The sequence below is a fragment of the Daucus carota genome, chromosome 1 (genome assembly GCF_001625215.2).
Source record: "Daucus carota subsp. sativus chromosome 1, DH1 v3.0, whole genome shotgun sequence".
Classification (NCBI taxonomy): domain Eukaryota; kingdom Viridiplantae; phylum Streptophyta; class Magnoliopsida; order Apiales; family Apiaceae; genus Daucus; species Daucus carota.
Genome location: NC_030381.2, coordinates 25,858,621 through 25,871,680, shown reverse-complemented (window position 1 = coordinate 25,871,680; position 13,060 = coordinate 25,858,621). Strand labels below are relative to the sequence as shown.

Sequence of the window (13,060 nt, the reverse complement as noted above, 5' to 3'; positions counted from 1 at the left end):
TTTTGAAATATTTATTTTAGATACATGTTAAAATGCATTGTTTGGTTGAGTTGTTTGTTTTATTTTTAATTTTTAATTCATTATCTTGATTTTATTATATTCTTTGACTTTAAAAAAAATGTCTAACAAAAAATAATAATAAAATAATATTAATATCGATATAGTTTTAATATGACAATTATAACAAATACGGATTTATTATAAAATTCATATTTCACCAACAAAAGTAACACTATGTACCTATCCTAATATTTTAATGTCAAAATATAAATAATGAATTATAAAAATATGTTAATTAAATATAATTTTTATATTTAACAAAATACCAATTTTTTTTATCATTTGTAGCACTATGTACCTCTTCTAATATTTTTATATGTACACAACTTGTTAATTAAATCAAATATTTTTTGAGCACTTTTGTATCCATATTATATATCTCTTCTAATATTTTTTTATATACATAATATATGAGGTAAAGTGTAATATTTTGATTACACAAAAATTGATAAAGTGAACATAATTTAATAGCAAAATATATATAATGAATTAGTTGAACTATATTGTATGAATATAAACTTTATATTTTTATATGTACACAACTTGTTAATTAGATCAAATATTTTTTGAACACTTTTGTATCCATTTTATTATTTTAAAATTAACCTATCATACAACTCAATATAACAAAACATATTTAATATTTAAACTTGGAAAATAAAAATATTCTAACACAAAAATAAAATTTCCACCAAATATTGATTACATCTCAAAAATTAGATCAATCATGACATCTTTGTACAACTTTGCATCACATTTTTGTTGACTAGTTAATTGGCCAATCTCTCCAAAACAGATTTTCTCATGTGTGGGATTTTATAATTATTGCAACCCCTAACCTCCATTATAGCCTTCATGCATGATTGTAGAGTTAGAAAAATTCTATTAGACAATCCAGTTGAAAAATTTGGTAAGCCTTTTCAACTGCACAAACAAGCTCCTAAGTTGTTCTTGGAGCTTCCTGATACTTCAAAGAATCAATGGCCCTGAAAAAATCAAGGTCCAACACGTTCAAATCAGGAGAATTTGTTGGTTGGCATCTTATTTTGATGTTAAGACAACTTTGCTGCACTGCTTCACAAAACTCTTTATCATTAGGATCGATGTGTGTTTTTGCATTATCTTGTTGAATATTGATGATTGAGTTAGCATCCTCCCTTGGCCATTTTTCTAAGATAGCTGGCACCACATTATTGATAAGAACTGACCTTACTGTTTCTCTTTTCACTGAAGTCATAACTTTAGTTTCCATGGTCCCTGTAGCCCTATTGACACTGCTTCTTTTCGCCGGTAACTTGGTGAAAAATGAAAATAAGCCAATCTTTCCCGAAAATATTTCCTTCCCTTCAACATCAAAACGTGGGCGAGCTATAGCAGCAAGAAACATTACTTTTGTCACAAAATTTTTACTTTTGCATATGCGGTAGGGATCTTCCTCATTTGGCAAAAGATAATATTTCTCATTTTTCCTTGTCATGTTAAACCACTTCTCATCAATGTGAATGACATTCTGCATACTCTTGAATGTTGGATCATGAGGTAAACTGTCTTCTTCAAGCTTGGATAAACAAAATTGTACTCTAGCCTTTTTGTTTTCATCTGTTAGAACAGGCTTTAGTGGATTAGTATGTCTTCTGATATTTCCATACCTGAAGTTGCTATAAATTAATGATGGACTAACTTTTCCCGCACAGTTGTTCTTTGTCGGAGTGGTATCTTTCGAAACTGCTCTAAATCAATTTGTGCGCTTACGTCCACAATTTTTTGTTTTTGGATGAGATACATTAACAACTCCATCGGCTATGTTCTCTTTTGATCTTTTCCAAATTCTCTGAACAATGCGCATTGAGACTGAAAAGATGGAAGCAACCTCTCTTGTGGTGTATTTTTTGAGTTTTCCATTGACACTTTTCCTTAACAGAGTTGCATAAATAGTCTGTCTTATGTCATTTGTGAGCACTTTTCTTTTTTTCACTTCTCCTTCTTCATCTGTGATTTCTCTTTCACCTAAAAATGTTGTGAGTACAAAAAATTATATTATAAACCTAACAAAATTATAAACAATGAATAACAAAACAATATAATAAAATTATAAATTTTTACTCTCAGAAGACGAAAGCTCGCTTGTATCAAATATGATTGGAATATCCTCCGCGTGTTCTTGAGAGAATTCTTCACTTGTAAAATTATTTGTACCTGCAACAATAGAATTAGCAAATATTATTTTTAAAAAATGAGAAATAAAATTTTAATATATATATATATATATATTAAATATTTGATGAATACAAGTACAAGACATTTATTTTATTATATTAAATTTTTCTTCTTACAATAAAATATATTTCAACTATTAAAAAATATATCTTATTATAATATTTACTAAAATATGTAATTATAATATACATAAATAAATATGTGGGAGTGGAAATAAATATGAACTATATTTGATGAACTTAAATTTTTTATATATAAAAACACATATTTGAATACATATAATTAAAAAATTTAGGTGAAATAAATCCGTGCAAGATAAGTTTTTAAAAATTAAATAAAAGTTATTAATTTTTAAAATAATAAGTACATAAATAAAATAGTTATTGGATTATATTATTCTATAATTATATATTAATTAATGAAAATTTAGTTTGCTTATAGTGATCATTTATACAAAAGTTATGATTATACCGTGAGAATATAATGGATAATAATGTTGTTGAGTAAAAAATTGAACAAAGCAAATTATATAAAATATAAACAAGAAAATGATTAAATAATAATATCATAATTAAAACAAAAACCAAGTTCACCACACAAAATATAAAATACCTGTAAATGTGGAGTTTTCAGTCTCCTCCTTCCTTGAAGCTTCTTCATCCGAAACACCTTCAGATAAACTCATTGACACGTTAAGATCAAAATTATTGTTATTACCCATATTGTGAGCATATGATTTTTCTTCATATATTGTGAGTATATGATGTTGCGGATGAAGTGGTGTTTAAACTTGTATGCATACACAACTATATATAGGTGAACCAATGGAGGGATATTTGAAAATTTTAGAAGTGTAAGGTAAAGAGTAGATCAAAATAGGCAACAAAATTTGAACAACCTTTAAAACAAAACAGAGAGAGTAATATTATTGTATCTCAAACTTTTTATTTTCTAATATAATCATTAGCCAAGAAGATATTACTATATCATTACTAGATATTGAAGACCTAGGACTGTTCATCAATAAATCATGCTTGATTTATTTCTCGTGTTGCCGTCTTTTATGGTTATATATGAATTGCCGTGCACAATTAATATACTATCATTATGTATTAATGATGCTAAATTTTTTTTATCACAATGTTAATAATCATATCCGAACCTAAGTTAGTGACTAAAAACAAATATAAACCTAACATCACATCAGTGACCAAAAGAAAAAAAAATTAGCTGAGTGGCAAGTTTCTAAAAACATTATAAGTTCGGTGACAAAAAAATCTATTTTCCCCGATTAATATAATACCATTTTCTTTGTAATTGATTATAGGTGGAGGGATTAGCTTGAAGCATTATTAGAATATCGAGAAACTTATTAAGCCTAAAAATTTATATGATTAACAGATTTTAATAAAATAATTATTGATTTAATTATTGATAAATAATTAATATATACTCATTTCGTTCCTATCATTAATTTATTTATAAATGATTTGAGCATATATATTAAAAAAGATGTATAAAGTAATGTGAGAAATAAAAGTGAGCAAAGTATTGAGACCATTGATATTTAATATATAAAATGAGTATAGCGGAGAATAATAGTAATTTTTTTTTAAATTTTGATATTATCAAATTTTATTATTTTTGATAAATTTTGAAATGTAAATAATTGAAAGGTATATTTCTAAAAGTAAAATGTAAGAAATGATTGGGATATAGAGAGTATCTTTAAATGTATTTTAATTAATAATAGTGTATTAATAGAACACAAAAAAAAATTAGATGTAAATAATTAAATTACAATTATGTAAAATTATCATAAGTATAAGCATCATCATATATTTGAGCACAGATTTGAAAAGTTTTACTTACACTATTAGTCATTTTTTTTCAAAAATATTCATGCAATATTTGTCACAATTTTTAAATATTTACGAAGAAAGTCATGCATTATTCTTCACTGATTTATGGATCATAATCATCCACAATATTAACTATATACAAATTACATATCTGAATTAAATTACGGAGAATATATTAATTTTAAAATATTTATAATATATATTAATCTGTATTTTGCACACTTAAAAACCGTTATAGGTTAAAGCAGCACATATTCAGCCAAAATAAACCAATAATCTTATTCAAAAAGAATATTAAACTTTTTTAAAAATGCTAATGCCCACCATGAGCCTCTCCGGCTCCTAAGGGACACAAACTGAGAACACAAAGGATAGTGCAGTACTTTCACAATAAAAAGACAAATTTATCACTGACGCTAAGCACTTCTAGGTATTATCCACACTCATCACTAGAATCAAAGACCATTAATTACCAATTTTAAATTGGACTAAAATATCATCAAACAACAATTATTATCCTAAGTTAAATCGTGTTTGTTTTGTTTCTAGTTTACGCGTGTGAACATAGTATGGGGAACTTGTAGCCATATCAGGGTGCTCTTTTCATCGCTGTACATTATGTGCACAAGCACATCCCCTCTTGACTCCTGCAAAGGCTGTGTTTGGCTTTCTTTTTTACTTTGTGATTTTCTAGTTTGACTCACCAATGTCATTTAACTTTCTATCTATAACGATTTTTTTATTTATTAATAATTGACAATAAATTAATTTTAAAATATAAAATTTTGTTCTAATATAATAACAATACATCAATACATGTATATTCTCAATTAAAATAATACAATTTTGTTTTTAATTTACAAATTATACTTTATTTTTGATTATTAGATTTACTAGTTGAGTTTTATTTATCAAGAATTAAAATATAAAGATTGTATTTTGTATGTTGATCAAAATAAAACAAACTATCACAAAATATTTTGAATATATAGATATTTATTATCACCAAATTTTAGATATTAATAATCTAGCTTCATTCAAATTTATATTATCAAAGTTTGAAGTAAATAATCAAAATATTTTATTATTAATAATTTAATGTATCCAAATATTTTTAGGTGACATTTTTATACTTATACTCCCTCCTATCCAAAATTATCATCTTATTTAATCAATCAAATGGTTCAAAACATAAATGTTTTTAGTTAGGTTTAATATAAAAATTTTAAAACTTTGAATATATAAGAAAACACTAATCAATATTGAAATTATTGGAAACAAAGATTGACCATAGACAAAAATGTTGTATGTCTTGCTTTTGATAAACAAAATTGAGATGATGAGTAAACAAAGGAGCCAAACAAGGCCTCACAAGATTATCTTCTTGCACTGCACTACAGCTATAATACAGTACAACACAATACATACACACAATATAGATACAGAGAGAGAAAGCTGTACTGTAAAAAATGTAAAAGTTGCAGGGGTCATGTCGGCTTCAACCAGGCAAAGACTATAATCTCTCTCATATTTCTCTCTCAAACCCTAATTATTACTCACAAAACCCCTTTTCTTTGCTTTCACATTCACCTCTTTTTTTAGAATTTCACCTAAAAAAGTGAACTTTTCTTGATTGTGATGGATTTGAGATTCTGGGTTGTAGTTTGATTCTTGTTTAAGGTAACCCCTTTAAATTTCTGATTCTGTTACTGTTTATCTATCTATTTATTCACTCAATATGTTTATGCGTAGACTTGTGCAAGATACTTAGATCATCAAGTTCTCTAGTTAGTTTTAGTTTAGTCTTGACATAACTGGTGAATCTTTTTTTAATGTCTTGATTTTGCTCATTTAATAGTATTAATTAGAGAATTTTTTGTTTTTGTTGCTAAATATGCTTGGTATTAAGTTTTTTGGTGTTTGTGATTGTTTTAGTAATGTAATTAATGGGTTGAATTTAGTTGGATTCTAGATTGTGGTAAAGAGATTTTACTTTTGCTAGTGTGGCATGTGATTGTTTTAAGTGTGTAGAGATTTTCATTTGGAAACTTAAATTTAGAGAAAAAGACATTTATAGGAAATTTAAATAGTTCTTCTGTGAGGGGCCGAGAGCTTAAGGGAATAGACCTCTCTTAATTTTGTTCCTTCGTATAAGTTTTCAGCAAACATCCAATTTTCTTTTAATGTGCTATTATGATTCTTTTTGAGAAAAATAAAGGAAAAAATGAATTATAAAACATTTAGTATCTTCCCTTTTCTTGTTTCGGTGATTGTTAATATGTATGCATCTATCGATTGGAGTTGTATTAGTTGGTTCTGTCTCTTTATGCATTTCTTTTGGCACAAATATATTAACAGATATTGAGAGGAGCTCTGCGAATTTAAGTTCACTTAAAGAGATATCGAGATATCGTATTCGTTCTGCTTTGGTATTTCGAACTCCGAGATTAATTTGATTGTCAATAATAGCATATAAAGTCCCCACTCAGATCTTTCCGGGGTGGTTTAACCATGGTACAAGATGCCGCAAATCATCCATCCAAAAAGGCTCGTTCAGGTCTGCCCTTATTATTCCCTTCATACTTCTACTGCATACTTCTATTCCATTAGGAACTGCAGATTCTTTTGTTATTTAATTACATTGTTTAAGTTCTTATGAAGAACATAATTCAAATGCCAGTAATTTAATTATACAACAGGACAAAAATATTTGTTTGTGAATATGATATGTCATATCCTGCCATTTATACTAATTAAGTTGTCATTTCTATTGATTAAAGCAAACTTCACTAATCTTTGTACTTCTTTTTTGTGAACCATTAGTTTATGTAGACAGTGGTCCTGACTTAATATCAGTACCCATATTTGGCTTTAGGATTGATATAGTTTGTAGCTTTCCCGAAGCTATCTCATGCTTGTCAAAACTAGTTTTACCTGGTGATATACTGATCTCTATTTCTAGAAGCTCTTTTTCCATGAAGTATGAATTTTGATGTCTACTTGCTCTGCTAAATAGTAACTAGGATCCTTTTATAAGTGAAGGCTTAAATTATATGTTATTAGTAATTTCTTGATTCTTATTGTTTTGGTTATTGACACTTCTAACTGTGTCCTTCCCCGCCGGTAGCTAGAATAAGGTCTGATACCTATCCTTTCTGCCGTATTGGAGAAACTGTGTTACTAAATAATATATGTTGTATTTTAACACAGGGGAGGCTAGTAATGCTTTGTTCAAGGAGCTTTGGCATGCCTGTGCTGGACCCCTTGTCACAGTTCCCCAGGAAGGAGAACGAGTGTACTACTTCCCACAAGGTCATATGGAACAGGTAAATTATGTTATGTATTCTGTTTCTGTTTTTATCTTCTATCTCTGTTTGCAGTTTGCTCTATTTATCTTCTCTTACCTTAATTAGCTATTTAGCTCTAATAAAAGCCTTGTACTTGTTTAAAATAGTGGATGCCATGATAGCATGGAAAAAGTAAACTAGCATATAGATCTTTGTATAAATTTTAGAGTGGTGTGCAAGTCATTCTTTAAGTTTAAACAATCGCATTTAAATTGAAAAAATCTCCTTTGGAGCTGATGGAGGCTCATAGGAGCAATATTCAGGCGGCTGTTTTTGTTGATTTATCAGCGGAATTTTCTGTTCAAATATCAGAGATAATATATGGATTTCTGGGAGTGTGGGTTTTGCTCCTTCCCTGTCAGTACTTGTATATGTACACGGCGGGATGTTCCTTGGTCGTCTTTGAACCCTGATGTGCCCGAGCAAGGAGGAAAGGGTTTCATACTTTCATCTATAACTTAAGCCTCCAGTGCAAAGCAAAAGGAGCTGTAAAATTTTTATTCTTAACTTCTTATCTATACATGTTGAAGTCAGTAGTTCAGTAATTCAGACATGTACGACATGTTTCAGTTTGTAATCTAGTATGTTATCTGTCTACTGCAAAATTTATCCTTGTTCCCTCCGTTTGGCAAGTTTATCTTGTTTGCACTGTTTATATTTTGTGTTGTTTTTACAGCTTGAGGCATCAACTCATCAGGGTTCTGACCAGCAGCTTCCTTTGTTTAATCTGCCGGCCAAGATATTATGCAAAGTGATGAATGTTCAACTTAGAGTGAGTTCCTCTTCTTAGCTCTTGTGTTAAAGAAGTTTTTTCTTCTTTTTAAGAGTTAGAATTAACACACTGTGACCCTACTATCTTTTTTGTCAGCGCAATGTTACCTAGTCTTAATTTTTTTTGTAGGCTGAACCTGAGACGGATGAAGTTTATGCGCAAATTACTCTGCTACCTGAACAAGATGTGAGTTTTTGACCCTGCATAGTATTATAGATTGGGAACGGAAATATGGTCTTGAACTCTGAATATAATATTTTACCATTGATTGCTAACTTCTTTTCTCTCTAAATCTTGTCACTATTAATAATTGCTTGTGACATCCTTGCTGTTTATTTCCACATTTACAGCAAAATGAGGTCATGAGTCCAGATCCTCCACCACCAGAACCACCTAAGTATACTGTCCATTCATTTTGCAAAACTCTTACTGCTTCCGACACAAGTACCCATGGTGGGTTTTCTGTTCTCCGGAGGCATGCTGACGACTGTTTACCCCCACTGGTAAGCCAGAATATTCTGCTGCTTAAACTCCATAATTATAAGGTGTTGCTGTTTCGCTAGGACAAATATGAATACTTTATTATATTAATGTTATTTGCGGACTGGATTAATCAACAAATGCTGCAGGATATGTCCCAGCAACCACCTTGGCAAGAATTGGTTGCCACTGATCTTCATGGCAATGAGTGGCATTTTCGTCACATATTTCGAGGTTAGAATTTAACTTATAACAGGGAAACTATAAATACATTACTTGGAGTTGAGGTTCATGTACATTGAGAAGTGGAGTCCATCGTCAATGTGTTTTTTTTGTGTCCTGTGGTTCATAATAATGGCATGACATAAAAGCAGTTGGTACTTGATAAGTTATTGAAGTCATCAAATAATTGAAATGATTGTGAATTTTTAACAAATCGTTACCCCTTTTATTGTTTTAACACATATTAAACATCAAACAGGGCAACCACGACGGCACTTGCTAACCACTGGGTGGAGCGTCTTTGTCAGTGCCAAAAAATTGGTTGCTGGTGATGCTTTTATCTTCTTGAGGCAAGTTTTGTTGACTTTTCATCTATGTCTGTGATACTAATATTGGTAATCCTCTAACAACATTGCTGGTGGTATCTTCCAGGGGGGAAAATGGGGAGCTACGTGTTGGAGTGAGGAGGCTGATGAGACAACTAAATAATATGCCATCTTCTGTCATATCTAGTCACAGCATGCATCTTGGTGTTCTTGCTACTGCATCTCATGCAATTGCAACTGGAACCCACTTCTCAGTTTATTACAAGCCAAGGTGTTTCTACTCTACTATAATATGGACAAGTTGAAAAATAAGTCTTTATCGTATGCTGTTATCTTGATGGTTTATTTGTTTAATCATTTTATTTAATCCCAAACACCACATTATTCTGTGTTAATACCTTAGAGTTATGGTTAGATTTGGGCATGTTAATTTTTTCATTAATTCTATACTAAAAAACAATTTGAGTTCTATTCTGGCATTATTACTTGTATAGTTTGCATGGCTGGAATGAAGGCAAGAAGTTGAAATCCCCCCCACCCCAACACACACGCCACAACTTTTTGTTTACATATTCTGGGAGGCCATCATTATCTGACCTCATACATGAATTTGTTATGTTTTTTCTGCAATTTTAGGAAATAAATTAAATTATATATGGCTTGATCAGTATGCCTTTAATTAACCCCCTTCTTGGTTTAGGACAAGCCGTTCTGAGTTCATTGTAAGTCTTAACAAATACCTTGAAGCTCAAAGCCAGAAACTCTCTGTTGGAATGAGGTTTAAAATGAGATTTGAGGGCGAGGAAGCTCCGGAGAGAAGGTAATTTAGCAGTTGGCCTGTTAAATTTTTTCGTGTACAAGCACGGGTGAAAATAAACATGTCAATTTAATCTGATATACAGGTTTAGTGGAACAATAGTTGGTGTTGGGGATGGCACAACATCAAGATGGCGCGATTCTGAATGGAGATCACTAAAGGTGAAATACTTTGATCGGCACTTTACTGTTAAATGAAAAATCTTTTTCTTGAAATTTGTTTAACATTATAATTAATCCATCTTCCTACTACATTTGAACTTCCTGCCGTTTTCCACCCCTGTATCACGTGAGTTAAAAGATAGCTGAATCAAGGAAGCTGATAATTTAATGTGCAAGCCTGATTAGTGATTCCTTTTACTGATTTTATCACACACACTAGGAACTTAATGACTGAAAGAAGTCTTAGGATTCCAGGCTAAGCTTGAATATATGTGTTAGTTGCTTATGATATATATTTCTTTAGACATAAAATCTAACTTTTAAGAATCATGCAGTCTAGGCCTAGACAATAAGCACTGAGATTGTTGCCATCTTTTAACTGTCTGAATAGATTAGCATGATCTGATTCCAAAAGAAGAAAATTACAATGGTTTAGGTTCCTTGATATACTTTGCCATATTATGGACTTGTTATCTCCTAATAAAACTCACTTGGAGGCACTTAAGAGACTTCTCATTATTAAAAAAAAAATTGGTATGCTTTATATGTTAATTATATAATTTGAGTCTCCTTGTGAAACGAAGTCTTCCTTTCTGTTTGCTACGGTATGACTTCTGATAATGGTAATGTTGCCTTTACAAATCATTTACTAGGATGGGCACATGTCGCAGAGTTATTTGGATCATTAAATTTTTGATCTCATGTGTTAGCTTAAAAAAGAAGTTTATTTTTTTGGAGTTTTGCCTGCTGTTTTTGATGATCTTTGTCTTTCTACCTTTTCATTTCCTAGAATAATAGATAAATGCACATTCATTGGTTGTAATGTAGGTTCAATGGGATGAACCTTCATCAGTTCTCCGACCAGATACAGTTTCACCGTGGGAGTTAGAGCCGCTTGTGGCAGCTACTACTCCAAACTCTCAACCTCCACAAAGAAATAAGCGGGCTCGACCACCAGTATTACCTACTCAAACAACAGATATCCCTACACTCGGTATGAACCTTGTGGCTTTTACATTGTACTCATTATACTTTATATTTCTATCTTCATATGACTCTGCACATAGGATTATGGAAGGCTCCTGCTGACCGTCCATCCGCCGTTGGATATTGTGATCCTTCACGTGGCCAAGATCTCTTTTCATCACCCAAATTCTCTTCGGGTACTAATTCTAGCTCTATCAGCCACTGTGATAATGATTCATTCCATCTGCCAACTTCCAAGTCAATGTTTTGGTCTGAAGGTGCCATAGAGTCTATATCCCCTGTAGTAAGCAAGGGTACTGTTGAAAAGAGACCAGGAAATGGTTACAGGTTATTTGGAATTGATTTGGTTGATCCCTCCACCGTAGAAGACACACCAATGATTGTGTCTGGAGCTGTAGTAGATGATCTGTCACTTACATTGCAAGTGGAATCTGACCTGCACTCAGAACCATATGATGCCGATCAATCTGATCTTCCCTCAGTAAGTTGTAAGCCAGAAAAGTCGTCCCTCCAACCGCAACATGAGTTGCACAGCAGACATATCCGCAGTTGTACAAAGGTAGTATCGATTTGGTTTCTAAATATTGATCATTTGGAATCGAGTAGAGTTTTAATATATGTAGTTGTGTGCAAGTTTTAAGACAAATTTGGAAAGAAAATATTTTGGTGAAATTAGCTTTGGTTTTTCTTATTTGGTTAATATCGATAGATCCTCACAAATTTATATTTATGTAAATGTATATAAATGTTTTACTGTAAATTCAGGTTCACATGCAAGGAATTGCTGTTGGAAGGGCAGTAGATTTGACGCGGTTTAATAAATATGAGGATCTTCTCAGGAAACTAGAAGATATGTTTGAAATTGAAGGTGAACTCTGTGGATCAGAAAAGAAGTGGCAGGTTGTTTACACCGATGACGAGGATGATATTATGATGGTGGGCGATGACCCTTGGCAGTTAAGTTTCGTTATCCTATTCTTTTTTCATACAAAGTATTGAATCCTGTGTACTAAATTCTGTGACTTTCTATGTCTGGAAAGTTAGAAATATGAATTCTTATTTGACATCAAGGGGAATGATATTATATCCTGAGCTCTTGCTTATTCTTTCAGTGAATTCTGTAACATGGTGAGGAAGATCTGTATCTACACAACTGAGGAAGCAAAGAGGCTGACACCCAAAATTAAACCTCCTGTTGGTGAAGAAATTAAACCAGTTAAGACGGTTGCAGATTCTGACATTGGCACAGAGGAGCAGTCATCAAATGTTGGTTCCGGTTGCTAAACATTGCAGGATCGACATAATTATCAAAGAATGATTGACAACTGCATGAAGGTTTCTTAGTTCATATAGTATATGGAAGAGTGGTGACGTTAAAGATGTAACTATTCTCCGTAGGTGCTATTTAGTCTCGTCTGAGGAGAACCCTATGTTGCATTGCCTTTCTGGGTTCTCAGTCAGTTGAAAGAACAATGTTTGCGCTGCTTCTGTGTTTGACAAGCTGAGCTGCTGAGGGCCATCTTTGACTCGCAGTAAAAAGTGGTTCTTGAGTTTTCTTGCAAGTTATTATATATCTGCATATGACAAGATTGGTCTGGTTTGTGTTGCTTTACATCTTTCTTCACAGTTTTTAAAATTGAATTCGACCCCAGTCTTGACCATCCGGCCCCCGCTCTTTTATTGTGTGTACTAGAATATATATGCAGAGCTTATGCGTTCAGGTGAAATTTGCGGACTGCATATGATTTAGCTATGAAGCTTTTTAACCCTTTCCTTTATTTATTTATTGAAATCATTTTAAACTGAGGT

The 13,060-nt window shown here is 31.5% G+C and overlaps 1 protein-coding gene across 2 annotated transcripts; it reads left to right on the top strand.

The window, feature by feature from the left end:
• Positions 1-5,471: 5,471 nt before the first annotated feature.
• LOC108200952 (auxin response factor 1) lies at positions 5,472-13,057 on the top strand. Of its 2 annotated transcripts, XM_017369238.2 has the most exons (16): positions 5,488-5,819; positions 6,498-6,696; positions 7,350-7,465; positions 8,163-8,258; positions 8,388-8,444; positions 8,609-8,761; positions 8,888-8,972; positions 9,220-9,310; positions 9,393-9,557; positions 9,987-10,106; positions 10,189-10,264; positions 11,093-11,258; positions 11,332-11,427; positions 11,509-11,810; positions 12,017-12,207; positions 12,364-13,057. In XM_017369238.2, exons 2-16 carry the CDS (start codon positions 6,651-6,653, stop codon positions 12,533-12,535), a joined length of 1,932 nt encoding a protein of 643 aa, XP_017224727.1. In that variant the 5' UTR covers positions 5,488-5,819; positions 6,498-6,650; the 3' UTR covers positions 12,536-13,057. The 2 variants fall into 2 exon arrangements, with proteins under 2 accessions (XP_017224718.1, XP_017224727.1); XM_017369229.2 differs by having other exon boundaries at positions 5,472-5,819; positions 11,332-11,810.
• The last annotated feature ends 3 nt before the right edge of the window (positions 13,058-13,060 follow it).

Excerpts from the sequence above, each read along its gene's own strand:
- LOC108200952 (XM_017369229.2), top strand. The coding sequence starts at position 6,651 with ATGGTACAAGATGCCGCAAATCATCCATCCAAAAAGGCTCGTTCAG. Across the intron at positions 7,466-8,162 it reads CACAAGGTCATATGGAACAG|CTTGAGGCATCAACTCATCA; the intron begins GTAAATTATGTT and ends TTGTTTTTACAG. Across the intron at positions 8,445-8,608 it reads CTCTGCTACCTGAACAAGAT|CAAAATGAGGTCATGAGTCC; the intron begins GTGAGTTTTTGA and ends CCACATTTACAG.